This window comes from Rattus norvegicus, chromosome 15 (assembly GCF_036323735.1).
Source record: "Rattus norvegicus strain BN/NHsdMcwi chromosome 15, GRCr8, whole genome shotgun sequence".
Lineage (NCBI taxonomy): Eukaryota > Metazoa > Chordata > Mammalia > Rodentia > Muridae > Rattus > Rattus norvegicus.
Genome location: NC_086033.1, coordinates 52,118,141 through 52,136,051, shown reverse-complemented (window position 1 = coordinate 52,136,051; position 17,911 = coordinate 52,118,141). Strand labels below are relative to the sequence as shown.

Sequence of the window (17,911 nt, the reverse complement as noted above, 5' to 3'; positions counted from 1 at the left end):
TGTAGAATAAACAGGGTCTTCCAAAAGGCTCTTCAGCTGAGTACGGTGGCACAGTGTTGTAAAAATATAAAAATAAAAATGTATTGTTGGTCTTTTACCCCACTAGGTCCACACCGTGGTGCCCAAGATGTCTGCTAGATATCTTGGCACACCGCGGTGTGGACCTAACAGGGTAAAAGACAACTCTATTTTCTATTTTTATATTTTTACAACAACAGCACAGGCTTGTATTTTCAGCTCTAGGAAAGAGCCTGGGCTATATATAAACAAGGTCCTCCACCCAAAAAGAAGTTCTTACTATAACTAGTATTTAGGAGTATCTCAAAGATTGGCTACTAGTAAGCATGAAGCTATAGCAGTGGGCCATATTTGACCTTTAAAATCCACTTCCCAGCACGGTAGGTCCACATCTTTAATCCCTGTACTCAGGGAGGCAAAGGCAGGTAAATCTCTGAGTTAGAGACAAGCCTGGTCTACAGAATGAGTTTCAGGACAGCCATGGCTACACACACACACACACACAGACACACACACACACACACACACACACACACACACACACACACAAACTGTCTCAAGAAACAGAAAATATATACCTCACGTTCGACCTCACCTCAGAACAGATCCCACTTCCTCAACATGGCACACTGGGGACCAGGTTTCCAGTACATCAACCTCTGAGAGCCAAGCCATACTGTACTCCCATCTACCTCTCCTTCCCTGCTCACCTGCCTTCAGCCTTGGCCCTGCCAATTCTCCATAAACAGCCTCCTCCTGCCTGCCCTCCTTCCCTCAACATCCACGGAGCTATCCTGCCTCTGGCTTCACCACGGCCCCAACTTTTCAGGGAGGGAGAGAAAGAATAAGGCCCACTGTAGGATAAGGCCCTCTCAAGTCAGCACTTGCCTGGGGATAAATTCAGAGCCTTAAGGTGAGATGCTCTGGTTTTCCCCACCGTGCTCTAGTCCTGCCTACTTCCCATACCATTCCAGAGACTTCAGACATGGCCTGGGAAGATGATGAGGAAGAGGAAGAGGAAGAGGAAGAGGATGAAGATGAGGATGAAGATGCAGATCTATCGCTAGAAGAGATCCCTATCAAACAAGTCAAAAGGGCAGCTCCCCAGAGGCCGACGAGCATAGCTAAGGTGGGGGAAAGCATGAGTAGGGCATGAGGACCTGAGCTGGGCCTCCGGTGTTAGGCATTTGGGACAGGTGCAGGCCTCCACCTGAAGTTCTGCAGGTTTCAGTTGGGCCTGCTCAGCACTGGAGGGTTCTGGCCTCCAGTGAACTTTTCTAAATAACACTTGGTTTTTGTTCCCAGAGAAAAAAGGTGGACAAAGAGGAGGAGGCGGCAGTGAGGTAATTCACACTGTGAAATTCCCCACCACAATCAGCACTGAGCACTGACAAGGCTTCTGGCATGTTAAGCAAATGGGTACCACTTAAGCTACAAGCCCCAGTCTTTGTGTTTGGCTTGGTTTGGTGGGTGTTTTGTTTGATTTTGAGAAACAAGGCTATCGGTAAGTTGCCGGCTGGACTTTGAACTACTGTACAGCTCTAGCAGGCCATGGACTTGTTATTCTCCTGCTTCAGCCTCCCTGATGACTGGGATTGCAGGCCTGCACACCAGGCCCTGCTGAAACAGCAAAAGTTCTTCCTGTGAGGTAGCCAGTCCTGGAAAGCAGGGTGCATGTAATGTGCTTACTCACATGCACACACCACGCACAGCCTCGACAACTCTGGGAAACCATGCACTATCCTTCTGACTCCATCTGAGGTAATTCCACTCAAACAGTTCAAGATTTATGCTTAGAAACTTACCATATCGTTATCCAACAATCCTGGAAGTAGCAGCAATCTAAATGTCAACATAAGGACTGACCAAAGTCCCATCGTTTTTTTTCTTCTCTATGGCACAGGGTAAATGGAACATATGTAGACTTTGGAAGCACAATAACAACCCAGAAAGGACTAGAATTAAGAGAACAGAGTGTAGGGGCTGGGGATTTAGCTCAGTGGTAGAGCGCTTACCTAGGAAGTGCAAGGCCCTGGGTTCGGTCCCCAGCTCCGAAAAAAAGAACCAAAAAAAAAAAAGAGAACAGAGTGTGGCTTCCTGTTCATTTCACATCAAATGTTTTAGGAACAGCTTGTCATTTTTTTTTAAAGTAGTTTTTCCCTTTGTAAGCATTTAATACTATTATAATACAACACAATTATTTTTTTATTCATTTATTATATATAAGTACACTGTAGCTGTCTTCAGACACACCAGAAGAGGGCATCGGATCTCATTACAGATGGTTGTGAGCATGATGTGATGAGCATGATGAGATGGTGATGTGGTTGCTGGGAATTGAACTCAGGACCTCTGGAAGAGCAGTCGGTGCTCTTAACCGCTGAGCCATCTCTCCAGCCCCCATTTTTTTTTTTTTTTGACACAGGGTTTCTTTGGGTAGCCCTGGCTGTCCTGGAAATCACTTTGTAGAACCAGGCCTTTAAGACCCTCAGCCTGAGAAAGCATGGGGCAAATTCTTGAGGTTCTCAAGGCTGTGGAAGCCTTCTGCTAGCCAGAAATTTAAACTTTAATACAGTCCAAACCTCCACACAACTGGAGAATGTTAACTCCCCTAAGCAGCCAGCACCACAGAGAGCATGGTGAGTGTGAAGGCCAGTGTGCCTGAGGTTTGTCTAGACAGTCCTGGGGCAGCTTATATAGGGGTAAATGACAAATTGTATGCAATGGTGGGGAAATTTGAGGAAACTAAAAGGAAGCTAGAGAGAGCCTTTTCCCTCCCTACCTAGGTAGGCACAAAAGTCCCTGCTCCGTCCCCAGGATTAAATCTAGCAATGGCAGAACAGCAAGTACACCCATAGGCATCCACTTATGCGATGAGCAAACCAGGCATGTTTTTGGAATCACTGGGAGTTTCTGGGTCTCTCTGGTTTGTAATCCTGAAGACAAATCTCTTCATCACCCTACCCCAAGAGATCAGCCCATTGGTCAGGTCAACAAGCCTCTTAACCAAAAAGAACCTGTAACAAAGTCTAACAGAACCATTGCTCAGTCTGCCTCTCTACACTTAAACTTAAGCCTAGGTGTGGTTGCGTACACCTTTGATCACAGCACTCGGGGAGCAGAGGCAGGTGGATCTGAGTTGAAGGCTAGCCTGGTCTACAAGCTAAATTCCAGGAGAGCCAGGGCTACATAATAGACCTTAGGTATATATCCTCTGTTGAGCCTATGCTCCCATACTCCCAGCCATCCCTCCTACCACCAGTCCTCCTCTTGGTATGAAAAGAGCACTTTTTATACCAAGAAAACACTCTTAAAGAGGCAGAACAGAAAAGGAAGGAGGCAGAGCTGAGGTGGGGCTCAGTGGCAGAAACTTGCCTAGCATGCCTGAAACAGTCTGTTCCCTGACACCACAAAAAAGTGGTAGGAATACAATCTAGTGATAGTACTTCCCTTCAGTGCATAAAGACTTAAAGCTCAATCCCTATCACTGCAGTAAATAAGTGCATGCAGAAAAAGGCAAAACAGGAGGGGTGACCAGGTAGAGGAATAAGCCTGCAGCTTTAGCCCTCTGGGCCAGGCCCCCTGTCTAGATGAAGTGTCCCAGCTCTGCTCCTGCATGCCACTATTGGGAGGGCTCAGCTATGGCATGAAGCTGCACTCTTGCCCACTCTGTCCCTGTTCCTTTCCAGGCCCAGCCCTCAGGACAAGAGCCCCTGGAAGAAGGTGAGCACTGAGAAGTCGGGGCTGGCCCAGGGGAAGGCGGCCAGGGAGGGTGGTAGACTCTTTGGTCTCTTATCCGCACAGGGAAAATCTACACCCAAACCTAAGAGGTCGACGTCCAAGAAATGAGCTCATCTTAGCAGCTTCTGTGTCCAAGGCGGGATGTCTACCAGCTGTGCTCTGGTGCAGGTGTCCGGCCCCAGCACCTTAGTCTAAATGTAATAGGGTATTGTGGGAGCTATACAGGAGCCCTGCAACCCAGCCCTCCAGTTTCCGGAGACTTCGGAGAACCTCCAGCAAGCACGCACGGGCCACAATAAAATTTGCATGATCAGAACCTCCCTCCGCCTCTCCCTCCCTAGGTGGGTCTCTTTGCTGCTGCGCTAGCTTATTGTCCCAGCAGAGGGCAACCATGAGCAAGAAACCAGCCCCATCTAGCTTTTCCTAGGTTTCTACCCCAGGATTGAGGGAAGGCCTAGTGGACTAGCCTCAGCACCCATTTCAGTGAGCTGGGGCTGAGGAGGCTACGTTCTTTGGGGTGGATGAGATTTACAAGTGCAGAACTCTAGGACCCAACTTGCTTTTGCCACCAGGAAGGGTCCAATCCAGGCCCAAACTGCTCCATTTCCTTGCTCTTATCAGGCAGTTGTCAAAAGCATATGGGACAACCTGGGAGCAACTTGGGCTATTACAGTTATGAGATGGCCTATGTGACACGTAAGGCCTGTGGCAGACAGTGAGCCAGATGGGAAACTGTGGGTGTCCACTGCATGGCTCTGGCTGCCTGGCCTCCTGAGGTACCTCTGGAGCCTGTTCACTGGGGAGTGGCCATGGTTTCATCACTGATTTGAGTAGGACACAAGTTAACCCTAGGGCAAAGGGCTGTGCTTGTGGAGGAACCTGAGCTGGGCAGCTCCTGCCCTGTCCCACCATCTCTGTAGACCAGGCCGGAAACCAGCCAGCAAAGAGCTGCCCAGACCCCCACGTGTGAGTCCCAGGAGGTTGGAAACAAGCTTTGGTTCCTATTTAGTTCCTTGGCCCTTGGCACATGTCCATCCTGGTTCACTGGGATGTTACAGCTGTATAGGAAGAGCCTAACTATAGCTTGGTGGTAACACAAAGCCAGCACCAGGATTTCAGGTCCTGGCAAGTGCTTTGAAGGAAGGAAACCAGGGTGTGAAGGGATCTGAAGAGGCCCCTGGGAACCGGCAGTGACATGGAGAATGGGGGGAAGCTGGCAAGACTATTTTTTTTCTTTTCTTTTTTTCGGAGCTGGGGACCGAACCCAGGGCCTTGCGCCTGCTAGGCAAGCGCTCTATCGCTGAGCTAAATCCCCAACCCCAGCTGGCAAGACTATTCCTGTGAATGCATCTACTCTGAGTCAGGGTACATCTGCAAAGTGTCCATCCAGAAGTATGGTGGTCATGGCAGCAGTAGGTATAAGCCCCCCAGCTATACATGCTGTTCCCAGACTTGCTCCTCTTACCATGATTATACCCTGAGGTTAGGTTAGCCTCATTTCTTTTTTTTTTTTTTTTTTTTTTTCTTTTTTCGGAGATGGGGACCGAACCCAGGGCCTTGCGCCTGCTAGGCAAGCGCTCTACCACTGAGCTAAATCCCCAACCCCTAGCCTCATTTCTTAAATGAGAGCACCAAAGCACAGAAGTTAACAGTCTGCACCAAAGTCATGGAGCAGAAGAGGGAGCTAAAGAGTCTGATGTCAGAGCTTTGGCTTTTGACCACCCTACTGATCGAGAATTTCCTGCCAGTTTGCAGGCAGAGGGCAAGGGCTAGAGAGTGCAGTCCTCAGTGAGGAAAAGCCTATTCATGGCCAGGCACAGACAGACTTCTTCCCTCCTGCATCCCCAGGCAAGGCTCTACATATAGGAGTGCTTAACAAATACATCAGATCCGTACATGAGACTGACCAACAGTACGCTAGTGACCACTTGAGTGGATGTACAAACTTCCTGTAGAGCCAGATGTCCACATAGCCACAGCCCAGCTCCTTTTTCTAAAAGAGAACCTGGAGCCAGAAAACCAAAGGTTAGGGCCTTCTGCTCTAACTCCTGTGTTTCTACAGGAGAAGGATGGCTAGGCTGAGGTTGGTAGCGGTGTTTGCGGTAGCTGGGCACAGGTGTGAGACAGCCCCAACGGAGGTGGAGGAGAAGAGGGGTTGCAGTTGGTACTAAATGGTGGAGATTAACTAGAATTTTGGTAGCCATTTCTCTCTCCACTTAGCATCTCTCAAAGCCCCCCAGTAAATGTTAATAAACCCTCTCTCCCCTACGCACCCCATCAGGGGAGAAAGTCTGCCAGCCAAAGTTTAGGTAAACCAAGGCTAAACCACATAGAGGGTTATTATTCCTCTTTCCCCTCTTCGCAGGATGAGTCTGTCTCAGCTGACATGATAGCCATCTCCAACTCAATTTGTAGACCAGGCTGTCCTCAAATTCCGAGATCTACCTACTTCTATCTCTGGAGTGCTGAGATTATGCACCAGCACAGCCCGGCTCCTTTTTCTAAAAGAGAAGTAGGAGCCAGAAAACCAACTTTTCAAGTCCCATAGCAAGGGACGACAATAAGACCCAGAGCCCAGTCCCTGTCCTCAGCTCTCCTTGCTGCCTCCCACTTGTGGTCGGCTCCTACCTCCCCCAGGACCTGAGAGCAAACCTAAAAGCCAGGCCTGAACATGCCAAATAACAAGGAAAGAGAAGGATAGCTCACACACAAAGCAGGCTACCCTTGCTCTACCAGATCCTGGCTGAGCCTCAAGACCAAATTTCACTGCTGACATCTGTTACCATGGAGACTTAGGCTGCACTGAGGGCCAGCCAGTAAGTGACAATGGGTCCTGTCCCCAGTGACAGGAACCAGGTGCTCAGAGCCTTGAGCAGAAGCAACCCCCACTGCCTCCTGGTGAATGAGCCTCAAGAACACACGGTGTTGATGCCCCATGCCTGTCTTCTGCTCCCAGACACCATTGAATTCCAAGTCTTTAGTTGTCTCCTTCATGCACCTGAGCCCTCTTACCTGTTAGCTGCCTGTGGCCTCGGATTGAACTCAGGTGGGGTCCCTGGGAGCCAATAGGGAATGTGGGGATGGGTCACCGAATCTGAAGGAAAGAGGACAAGTTTCCCTAAAGAGGCAGAGACTGGGGTGAATCTCAAACGGCAAGAATGTGGAAGGTGGAAATGATGTGGTTGGGGTAGAGGTGTGCACAGCAGGAGGGCTGAGAAGTGAGCAGGCTGAAGCCGCTTCTGAGAACAGCAAACTGGGCTCAGCACTGTGCTCCACTGGGCACTGGCCCTTCACAGTCACTGATGTTAGACATGGGCTATCACTTACCTCCTAGTTTTGACTTGTTCTGAGTTTTGTGGGTTTCTTTTCTTTCCTTTTCAAGACAGGGTTTCTCTAATAGCCCTGGCTGTCCTGGAACCCACTCTGTAGCCCAGGCTGGCCTCAAACTAAGATCCTCCTGCCTCTGCTTGCTGAGTGCTGAGTGCATCACCAGGCCTAGCCTTGTTTGTTTTATATCCCAGGCCAGCCTCAGACTTGCTAAGTAGCCGAGGATGAATTGGTCGGGCTGCTCGGAGTCTCTGAAGTGCTGGGGTGACAGGTGTGCAACCACACCTGCCTTAAGCAGTGCTACGAATAGGACCCAAAATTCATGAACACTGGGCAGCCTCCTACCAACTGAGCTGCATCCCCAGCCAGCCCCTAGTCCTAACTTTCTTTAAATTTAATTTCAAACCCCTTGACTCCCCCTGGTAATTCCCACCTTCTCAAACAACTCTCCCAAATTTGCTCCTAGGCCCCCTGCAGTGCCATTTTAAGTCTTCGGAAGAGAGGGTGGAGCTCTAATGGCCCCTGCTAGAGAGCTGGCCAAGGCCCTGTTTAGAGGACAGGGAGAGGTATCTACTAGCTTGCTGGGGGGCGCAGGGTGGCAGACCACTTTGTGGATTGCTGGAACTCAGGAAGGTGGGAAGGCAAATAAATCCACCTGTGTGCTGCTCTGTAACTCAGGGGAAAGGAGCCAGAGCTCAGACTCCCCAATCACTCCTTTCAGTCCAGCGCCACCCACCTGTCTGTAAGGAGAGAACTGGTCACCCGCTTTCAGATCCTCCGGCTGCCTGTCACATTACGTCCACTTAAGCCTGTCAAATGCCGTGGCGCACACTTTTAATCACAGCGCTTGGGAGAGAGGCAGGTGGGTCTGTGATTTAGAGGCAAGCCTGGTCTCCACAGTGAATACTAGGTCAGTCGATGCGACATAGTGAGACCTTGTCTCAGGTAGAAGAAGGGAGAAGAAGAGAAAAGAATCTGCCAAGGTCTCTGAGCCTGAAAATAAATATATACCAGTGGCAGGCTGGGACCTTGGAGGGTGAAGTCAGACCTCCAAGGAACAGGAAGAGCCTGGATTCTGGGACTGTGGCCCCTTCACTCAGCAGCTGGTTTATGTCCCAGTGTGTCAGTTTCCCATCAGCAAACTGCAGTTAATATAGCTGACTTGGGTACCCAGCTACATGGGATTAGTGCTCATATGTCCGAACTGCTGGCCACTGCATTCCAGGCAACTACTAGGAGACATTGGTAAACTGGGACCTGAGAGGCCAGGGCTGAGTATCATCCCCAAAATCTTAGGGACTCCCATGTTGGCTCACTGTCATTGGCCCCCCAATACTCCAACAGCTGATGCCCCTCCCCTTTTTAAAATAGACTAAGAAAGCCCAGGCAAAAGTGACTCCCACTCTTCTTCGGGTTTCCATCTCAAACCAGTTTTTGTGAGCATTGCGATCGCTCCAAAAGCCCTAGCTACACCTGATTCCCCATCTCTGGCATCAACCTGTTGCACCCACTGTTCGCAGCTTTACCCCTCCTTCCTGGTGGCAAGGGGTGACAGCAGAGAAGCTGAGCCAGCAGCCGCTCAAGCCAAGCCCACCCCTGCTCCCTGGAGGGAGGCTCCTCCTTTTAAGGCTGTTGCTGGGAATTCCCACCCCGAGCCAGAATTCGAGACCCCAGCCCCAGCTCCGTACCTGCAGCTCATTCTTAAGGAGATGAGATTGCGGCATCAAACCTGAGGGCGGGAGCTGCTGACCCTGAGGAGGGGGGAGGGCAAGGCGCCTCCCTCCCTGTGCCTGCCGCTGGCCCCCCGCACTTCTCAGAGACCAGCAGGTCCGTGCGGGTCAGGAATAAATCAAGAGAGATCGCAGGGACCAGCCTCCTGATAGAGGACGCTCTCATAGCTCCATCCTTTGCGCCCGGGGACCCCTGCCCGAGGCCAGTAGCCCAAGAGAGCGAGTACGCCAATCGGACCAGCTCCGGCTTCGCAGCCTCACTGGCCCGGAAGGTGGACACCTCGCACCTCAGTCTCTCAATTACGCCTCCCCTTCATCCCCCTCTGCTAGCTTTCCCCTTCCCTCCATTCTTTCCATCCCTGAAAACCTGTGGCTCCGAGAGACCTTGGCTTCTCTGGGACTCTACCCCAGGGGCCTGCCCACATCCGCTCCTGAGTTTGGGGAGCAGAGGGGCAAATCGCCCCAAGAAGTCTCTCCAGCGATGGGAGCCGCCCGCCTGCTGCCTAACCTTACCCTGTAAGTGTGCTGCCTGCGCCTGGAGTTCTTTTTTGTCATTTCCAGGAATGTTATTACCCCACCCACCCCGCGCGCGCCCCCAGGGACACCTCTCGGGCAGGTGGGGCAAGACAAAGGTGGGGGATGGCTGTACCTTGGGGTGCCCACACCTGGAACTGCCTTGTCTCCCCAAACAGGTGCTTGCAGCTATTGATCCTCTGCTGTCAAACGCAGGTAGGCACCCCTGCCTAGCCCCCAACCCCCAACCTTTCCCACCTCATCTCGAAGGAGGGGAGGCAGGACTGGCCTCCTCTAACCAAGCAACTGTTAAGGTTTGGAGGGTCAGTTCAGAAGGTGGGTTGGAGAACAGACTGAATCGGAAATGGGGGACAGACTGAGGTTTGCCTCTCAGGCCTTTCTAAGAACCATCCTAGGTCTCTATTCTCTTCATCCCTCTGTGTTGGATTTCAGAGGGCTAAGGGCCACGTATTGTTTATGCCTGAGGGAGAGAGCCCTAGGCAGTTAGAAGCCAGTGGAGGCAAGAGCTCAGGTAAGGTTTGTACCTGCAGGTACCTGAAGGGTTGGTTTATGTTCAAAACCACCTGTATTGTCCACCATCTACTCTTACCAACATGTTTGGACCATCGGTGGCCAGGGTCTCAGGCACGATTGGAGTAGCCTTCATCCAGGTAGACCCATTACCTCTAGGGTTCCTAGGTCAAGCCTAGAGGTTTGTTTGGAATGGAATTCAGGGCTTACCTCTCCACCCGCCCCCGCCCCCCCCCACCCCCACCCCCGCCCAAGCTTCAGCCCCCAGCTCAAGGCGAGGCCCTGTCCCCCTTTTTTTGTGATCCTTCATAAGAGTGCAGCTATTAAAATGCACTGGTCCAGAACCGCTCTGGGGAGAGATGGTCTGGCTTTCCCAGGCCAGAGGCCTGTTTCCCTTCCCATCCACTGGGGACTTTTTTTTTTTTTTTTTTTTTTAAGGTAAATGCCTTTTCAGTGGGAAGGGGCTGCCTTTGAAGCGGTGGGGGGGTGGGAGAGAGACAACACCCCCCTTTTCCTTCCCCCTTTTTCTCTAGCCCGTTCCAGGCCTTTTGCTTCACACATCTAGGGAGAGTAAGAAGAAAGCCCCCAGCCTGGCAGGGAGGGGGCTGTGGGTGGGTCCAACCTGTTCTGGAAAGGAAATTAGCACAATGGTGCTGCTGGCCTGGGCGTTTATGGCCTGGCTGAGGCCCCATTCAGGACTCAGGGAAGGTGGCAAGGCTGTCCTTTCCCCCTTGAAGTGCCCCTTCACGCCCCTGGGAGGGGGGGCAACAGGCTGAACCACAGCCATGCTTGAGGGGCTGTCTGACAAGCAGCTGTCTACCGTGGTGGAAGGGGAGGTCCCCCCACAGCGGGAACATGAAAGGAACAGGCAAGGTCCTGTGGGAGAGGGACTTGTGGGCTGTGGGCTGTTGGTGGGGGGAGGGCGTGGGCTACTTTTGTGAAAGACTTGAAGGGGGACAAGGAGAGGAGGGGGCTTTGGGGGCTGCTATCTGCCCCTGACCTGGAAGAGACTGCCAGGAGAAGGCTGCCCGCCAAGTGGGGCGGACATCCTGAACCTGGGCCAGAAGGCTAAGGCTGAGATAGACAGGAACCCACCCCAGAGGGAGGCCTGTGAGAGCTAAGCAGTGTGCTCCTCACCACAAGCACTGATCTCGTTTCTCTAGGGTGGGATGCACAGAGATGTTCTTATTCTCCTAGAGGTCTGGCAGTCCTGCCCCTTACAACTGGTGCTGGGGATGGACAGTGACAGAAGAGCTTGCAGGGGTCAACCCTGAGCAAGTTAAACCTTGGCCTTGAGGTTAGGTCCACCCCCTAGATTGACATAACCCACCCTTCTATACATGCTGAGCTAGATCTGGCTCTGTCTTGGTCCAAGTGACTGACATTCAGCCTGAGATCCTGACATTCAGCCTGAGATCGTTATAGTTGGAATTAGACATTAGCAGCAGGGAAGGGTTGTCCCTACACAAGTCTTGCAGGCTGAGTTGAAGCTATAACCAGCAGCTGACAACTGTCACCCTAGAGGGCACCTTGGAGATGGGGCAGTGATGTTTCTGTCCTACTCAGGTAAGGCTGGGTAAGGCAAATCCCAGTGTGGAGATGTGGTACTGGACAGGCTTGATGTACGGTGGAAATGGTTCCTTGAACCATCCTAGGATGTAGGCTACTAAGTACCTAGGTAACTACCACAGGTGGGCAGGTGACCATGAGAGCAGCTATTGGTACCTCCTTCTATTGCTGCCTCTACCACCTACACTAGGGATCTCTCTCTCTCTCTCTCTCTCTCTCTCTCTCTCTGAAGAACCTCTAGGACATTTTTGATAAGGACCTAAGAGGCCCCCCTACATCCCCCCCAGTGGTTAAGCCCACCCTCTGTGCAGGTGTGCAGGGCTAGTGGCAGAGTTGGGGTGGGGGAGGTGGTCTAGTGGTCCTAATTAATAGAGCCAAGACCCCAGAGAAAGAGGAAGGAGTTCTGGCTGTGAGTTGGGTGTCCCATGCACCTGTCCTATAGAACAAGGAGACAGAACACATAGCCCTTGTAGGTTTCTTCTACAACTTGTTATGATTGCAGATGTATACTGTCTCATTGTGTTTCCCAAGACTGACAATCACAAGTCCTCAAAATTAACAACTGATCCATGCAGCACCCTGGGAAGATCGTGGGCAGAGGCAGTCTTCAGCTCGCACCATACACTGCCAGGCACACAGCCAGCCCCACTTCACTTAGGTCCTCACCCCTCTCCCCAGATGGGCCAATGGTGGTGTCACCCAAAGCAAATTGACACTATTTTTCCCTTGGTAACCGCAAAGGGGGAGAATCACCCGTCTCCTAATTTTAACCAGTACGTGAGGGACCAGGGCGCTATGACTGACCAGCTGAGCAGGCGGCAAATCCGTGAGTACCAGCTCTACAGCCGGACCAGTGGCAAGCACGTGCAGGTCACCGGGCGTCGCATCTCTGCCACCGCTGAGGATGGCAACAAGTTCGGTAAGACCTGGCCCTTGCCTCAGGCCACTTGTACCCGCCTCATCTAGTCCCTGGATTTTTTCCCAGCTCCTGGGTCAGGGGACTTGAGGTATTGTGGGTAGAGAGGAAGCCTCTTGATGCTGCAAGCCTGATAGTCCACCAACCCTTTGATATGACTTTGAAGGGCAGACAGTGTGGGAAGAACCCTTGCACATCCCTGAGCAGAAGCCCCAATAGACTAAGGTCTTTCTCCCTTTCCCTGGTCGTAGCCAAGCTCATCGTGGAGACAGACACATTCGGCAGCAGAGTCCGCATCAAGGGGGCAGAGAGCGAGAAGTATATCTGTATGAACAAGAGGGGCAAGCTGATTGGGAAGGTGAGACCTGGGACACAGCAGCAGACAGATATGTCCTCCCTACTGCAGTAAGGGCAGGCAGGGCTACAGCAATGCATCTCCTACTGCTGCTGACCTAATTCACAAGGGGAAAGTCAGGGCTCCTGCTTCACAGGATGAGATCTTATTGTCTGTGCACCACATGTGTGCCTGATGCCTATGGAGGTAAGAAGGGACCGGATACCCTGGAATTGGAGTTACAGATGGTTGTGAGCCGCCACAAGGGTGCTGGGAAAGAAACCCAGGTTCTCTGCTAGGGCAGTCAGTACTCTTAACGACTGAACCAGCTCTCCAACTTTCTATTGACTGTTAAAATATTTATTTCTATCTTTGCATATGGGTGTTTTATCTGCACACATATCTAAGTACCACATGCTTGTAGAAGCCAGAAGAGGGTGTCTGATCCCTTAGAACTGGAGCTACGTATTTTATAGCCTCCATGTGGGTACTGGGAATCAAACTCTGGTCCTCTGGAAAAGCAGCCAGTGATCTTAACCACTGAGCCATCTCTCCAGCCCCCCAATCTCTATTTAAAAGAGTCCTTGTAGCTCCTGGCCTGCTGAAGGGGCAGGGCATCCACATAAAACCTGGTGCTGATGTGAGGAATATTCCCCCAGCAGCGACCAGGAGGAACTCGCCATCCACATGATGTTGTATGTGATGTGTTTGTGTGGCAGCCATATGGAAAGCTAAAAGGTGACAAGGGCTGGAAGCTGAGGCATTCGGATGCAGCTGAAGCTCTCCCAGGCTCAGTGGGCATCATGGACAGTGACAAGCAAGGCTCACACCAAGCACTGACTGGTGAAACTTTGCAGGGCTGTGTGGACAGAGCACCACACTTTCTTAGAACGGATCAATTTTGATTTCTAGCTCTGACTGATACTCACCAAATAACCTCTTACTTCTCACCTGTAAGGAGGCAAAGCATGTGAGGTCAAGGGGCAGCTAATTCTGACCCCTCTCTCCTATCCTGTCCCTGGGACAGCTTTCACTCAGACAGCCTAGAATTCCCATGAGCCATGTCCCCAACCCCCCAGCACTGAATTATTATTATTACCCAGTCTTGACCACCTATATGTGAGCATCCAAGGGAACTGAGATTCAATATTTTCTCCGGGCTTCCTCAAGAGACCTAAGTACCTAATGACTTAAGTTCAACACTGACTCCAAGCACAGCTTGTATGTACTGCCCACTGCTGTCTTGCTAACAAAGGTGCCCATCCCACTAGACAGGGGCACAATGACTTCTTGCTCCCACACGGGTTCTACAACAATTAGGCCCAAAGGCCGACCAGGCAACCAGGGTGAATGGACAAATTCCCCTCCTCTGCTCCTTTCTTCCATAGCCGAGCGGGAAGAGCAAAGACTGCGTATTCACCGAGATCGTACTGGAGAACAACTACACAGCCTTCCAGAACGCCCGGCATGAGGGCTGGTTCATGGCTTTCACCCGGCAGGGCCGGCCTCGCCAGGCCTCCCGGAGCCGCCAGAACCAGCGAGAGGCCCACTTCATCAAGCGCCTCTACCAAGGCCAGCTGCCTTTCCCCAACCACGCTGAAAGGCAGAAGCAGTTCGAATTCGTGGGCTCCGCCCCCACTCGCAGGACCAAGCGCACTCGGAGGCCCCAGTCCCAAACGTAGTCAGGGAGGCCTTAGTGTGCAAGGCTGGGTAGATGCCCCTCAACAGCCTTCCCTCTTTTCTCTAACTCATCCAAAGATGGGGGCTGGGGTGGAAGGTGGGGAGCCAAACTCCAAAAGGACCCCGAGGGCATGAAGTTTCCCACTGGGAAGAGACAGTACTTGTGTATCCCAGGGTGATCACCATTTTATGGAACAGGTTTGAAGTCAGAGGCAGACCCCAGGAGAAGAAATAGGGTCCCCTGACCTACATGCCTGCTTCCCAGCGTCTACCTGAGATAAGCAGGCAGGTCAGCAGATTTCAGGTCTTGCACAACTGTGCCCAAATCTTGCTCTCAGAACCTCTCTAAATCTGAATAACCTAACTCTTGGCCAGACAGTAGGGACTGTTTTGTTTCCAAAAACAGACAGAGACAGAAAGAAACAAAAGCCAGTCACTTTTCATATTTCTCGCCCCAGGCCTGCCCCACCCCCAGCCCCAGAATAAAACCATTTTCCTGTAACCGGGTCCGCTAAAGAAAGGTGGGCAATGAGACCGCAGAACTCAACTGCAAAGTGTCTGGTGCTGGCGGCACCGAAAAGTCAGGTGCTAGGCTGGGGAAGATGGGCGCCTGGGCACACAGGTGCAGCAGTCTGCTTGTCCCGCTGCGCCGTACGGAGAGGCCGAGGCGCGCCCAGGCCCGGGGACTGGCGGCCCCTCCCTCCACGGGCTCGGATGTCCAAGCTCACGCGACGTGTCCCTGCTACCTGTAGGAGAGAGGAAAACCCAGCCCCTAGGCGCGGCCCTGAGCGGCCGCTTGCAGGGACAGGCGTCCTGTGGGGCCCAGGCCCGGGGGAGGAGGGGGGTGGCAGGATCACAGCCTGGGGACTCCAGAAGTCACCTCGCAGGGAGCAAGATTGCTTTTTTCCGGTGAGCTGGGCTGGGAGTGGGAGGAGGTCTGGGGCGAGCGGAAGCGGGTGGGGGCAAGAATGTGTCCCCTTGTTCTTTCCCGCGTCCCCCTAGGGGCGGAGGCGGGGGCACACCTGAGGGCAAGCCTCAATTAGAAGCTGTCGCAGGCTGGGAATGGAGGAGGAGGGCGCCCAGCCCCCACCGAGCTTCTCGGGTGGGCTTTCCCAGAGACTTCCAGGTGTGCCTAGGGGTGGAAACCATAAAACCGCCTTTCCTACGGGGCTTCTTTTAATCTTGTCAAGGGGAGGAGGTTCTTGTGTCTGGGACCCTCCTCTCAGTACTCTACTGCTGATGGAATCCTCAGCTTAAGTTTTCCCGTTTAAGAAAACGTTGGAGAGGATAATTACGGGGAGAGATGAAAAGGGGATGAAAGCTAACCTTCTTCCACTTCTCCCAAGAATGACTTCAAAAAGTCCAGAACAGAAGTTGTAGGGCGAGGACACTGATGTAGTCCGAACCAGAGGTGGGCTGCAGCAGACAGAACCAACTCAGAGCTGGGACGGAGCCTGACCCCCCAACCCCCACCCCCAACCCTGGCCCATTTAGAAGGTGGAGCCGACAACAGCCAAGAGGGAGGTCCCGCAGGCCTAGGACTGACATTCTCCTTCCAGTTCGTCATAATTGCTTTCACCAGGTTGCTTTTTTTCTGTCCCCCCATCACAAAGAGCGTTAATCCCAGTGAAGACCGCCGGACGTGTTGGGGGTAGTTTTCTGGGGTGTGTGTAGGGCGGGTGGTCTGGGGCTGCAGCTGATAACTGGTGAGTTCAATGGGACTTTAAAACTGGGGCAACACCCAGCAATTACTTGAGGACAAAGAATTGGGCCCCCAAGGTGTGGAGTATTGGGACTTTGGGGGTCTGGGAGGACTCTGAGAAGGAGGGGGGCTCTGATCCCTCTGATTATTGCAGGAATTTGAGACATTCTTTAAGACTCTAGACTGCCTCTCCAGCCGGGCCTTGGCCCACCCCCACCCTCCCTCTTGGGTTAGAGACAGCTTCAAAGGTGGACTGGGCCCTTTGTCTGGCCTGGGCTTTCTTCTCGGGCCTTTCTCGGCCCCTCCCTCCCTCTTTGACCTCCCCAGCACAGACAAGCCTCTCGGGGCCAGCTCCAGAAAGCCCTCACTGTTCCCTTTCTTGCCTTTTGAGGTGAGGCCTGGCAGGCAGGGACAGAGAATGTATGCCAAAGAGTGAAGGGCAGCTTCGGAGAGCAGGGTTATAACGGAAGCCCGGGCATCTCAGAGTCTTCAATCCATCCCATCCCAGGTTGGGCTCAAAACCCACTCCTCACCACAATTCTCAGGGTGTCTACCCAGCAGGCAGGCTCCCTACCCCAGGTAGCTTTTCACATCCCAGAGCCTTCTGGACAGGTTTGACAGGAAAACGCTACAATGGAGAAGGCAGAGCCAAGCTTGGTGGCCTACCCATGTGATCCCAGTCCTCTGGAAGCTAAGACAAGAAGATTGAGACTCCACCTAAATACACACATGCACGCATGCATGCATGCAGACAGACTGACAGACATGGAACAGGTTTAAAGGAATGGGTCCCCGGTGGTGAGGCATAATATTGGATATTAGCATAAGGAGTCTGTGACAGGAAAGTGGCTCTCAGGTTCACAGGACACTTGAGCAGCCCCAGACGCTTCTGAACAGACTCTCCGACAATTGCTTCTTGCCATAGGGGGCAAGATGAACCCATCCAGGGAGAAAAGGTAGAGGGAGGCAGGAGAGAGTGGGCTCCAGTCCTGTGATGTAGCATTACCAGACTCTACAATGGATTCCACAGCACTCTACCCTTCTGTCTGTCCCATTGCCATCCTGTCTCCAAAGGATCTGGTGCGAGGTAGTCAGGAATGATGTCCACTCACTTCCAATGCCACACGGCTGGTCCTACCTAAGTCACACTGTTCCACAATGCCCAATGGATGCCAGTAGCCAGTGGCCTCCCACTTACAAGCCCTAGTCTTGTTCCAGTCCTTGCCTTGGCCTGCAGTAGATTGTCCTCCCAAGGGCTTTGTGCCTTGCCCCTGTAGAAACCTCTCTAAGTCTTTCTATGGGGTTTCTCTCCTGAGAGTTGTCACCTTGGAAGCCATGGGCATCCATCAGCTGTCACTCCCTTGCGTACAGTTGCTCCTTGGCAGACCTCCTGAGGTTCTATGTAAATGAAGTCTCTACCTACCCACTTCTGTGCTTCCTCTTACCTGCCAAACACACACAGGCCCATCACTAGCACTGTTTACAAACCTCCTGTCCAGCCTCCATGTGAAGCTTTTATAGACACAGCGAAACAAAAACACTTGTCCTGTAAGCACAAGCACACATACGCACACACACACACACACACACTAGATGCAAACCCCTCTGTTTTGCTTATTTTATTTATTATTGTGTGTGTATGCATGGAATATGTGTGGACACACTTTCCACAGCATCCGTGTGAAGGACAGAGAACAGCTGGAGTTGGAGTTGATTCTCCCCTCCCCACCTTTATGTGGGTCCCAGCCATCAAATTCAGCTCTTTGGGCTTGACAGCGAGTGCCTTTCCCTGTTGAGTTGTCTCGCTGGGCCTGTTTTTGTTTTCTGAATAAAATTTTGTTTTTATTTTA

At 52.2% G+C, this 17,911-nt stretch overlaps 2 protein-coding genes across 5 annotated transcripts in view; both read left to right on the top strand.

The window, feature by feature from the left end:
* Npm2 (nucleophosmin/nucleoplasmin 2) overlaps positions 1–4,079 on the top strand; it is a 13,738-nt gene extending 9,659 nt beyond the window's left edge. Inside the window, exons 5-8 of one of the 2 annotated variants that reach the window (NM_203340.2) lie at positions 993–1,147; positions 1,324–1,361; positions 3,708–3,741; positions 3,823–4,079. In NM_203340.2, the coding sequence (NP_976085.1) occupies positions 993–1,147; positions 1,324–1,361; positions 3,708–3,741; positions 3,823–3,867 (272 nt within the window). In that variant the 3' untranslated portion in view covers positions 3,868–4,079. The remainder of the gene's footprint in view (positions 1–992; positions 1,148–1,323; positions 1,362–3,707; positions 3,742–3,822) is intronic. The other variant, XM_063274142.1, reaches the window with a different exon arrangement.
* On the top strand, positions 3,969–17,911 carry Fgf17 (fibroblast growth factor 17). 3 transcript variants are annotated; one of them, XM_063274180.1, is made up of 6 exons: positions 3,969–4,100; positions 9,147–9,332; positions 9,509–9,545; positions 12,204–12,348; positions 12,597–12,703; positions 14,068–17,911. In XM_063274180.1, exons 1-6 carry the CDS (start codon positions 4,066–4,068, stop codon positions 14,359–14,361), a joined length of 804 nt encoding a protein of 267 aa, XP_063130250.1. In that variant the 5' UTR covers positions 3,969–4,065; the 3' UTR covers positions 14,362–17,911. The 3 variants fall into 3 exon arrangements, with proteins under 3 accessions (XP_063130250.1, NP_001398877.1, NP_062071.1); NM_001411948.1 differs by lacking the exon at positions 3,969–4,100 and having other exon boundaries at positions 8,739–9,332; positions 14,068–14,861; NM_019198.2 differs by lacking the exon at positions 3,969–4,100 and having other exon boundaries at positions 8,739–9,332; positions 12,171–12,348; positions 14,068–14,861.

Excerpts from the sequence above, each read along its gene's own strand:
- Fgf17 (XM_063274180.1), top strand. The coding sequence starts at position 4,066 with ATGATCAGAACCTCCCTCCGCCTCTCCCTCCCTAG. Across the intron at positions 12,349-12,596 it reads TGAGGATGGCAACAAGTTCG|CCAAGCTCATCGTGGAGACA; the intron begins GTAAGACCTGGC and ends CCCTGGTCGTAG. Across the intron at positions 12,704-14,067 it reads GGGGCAAGCTGATTGGGAAG|CCGAGCGGGAAGAGCAAAGA; the intron begins GTGAGACCTGGG and ends TTTCTTCCATAG.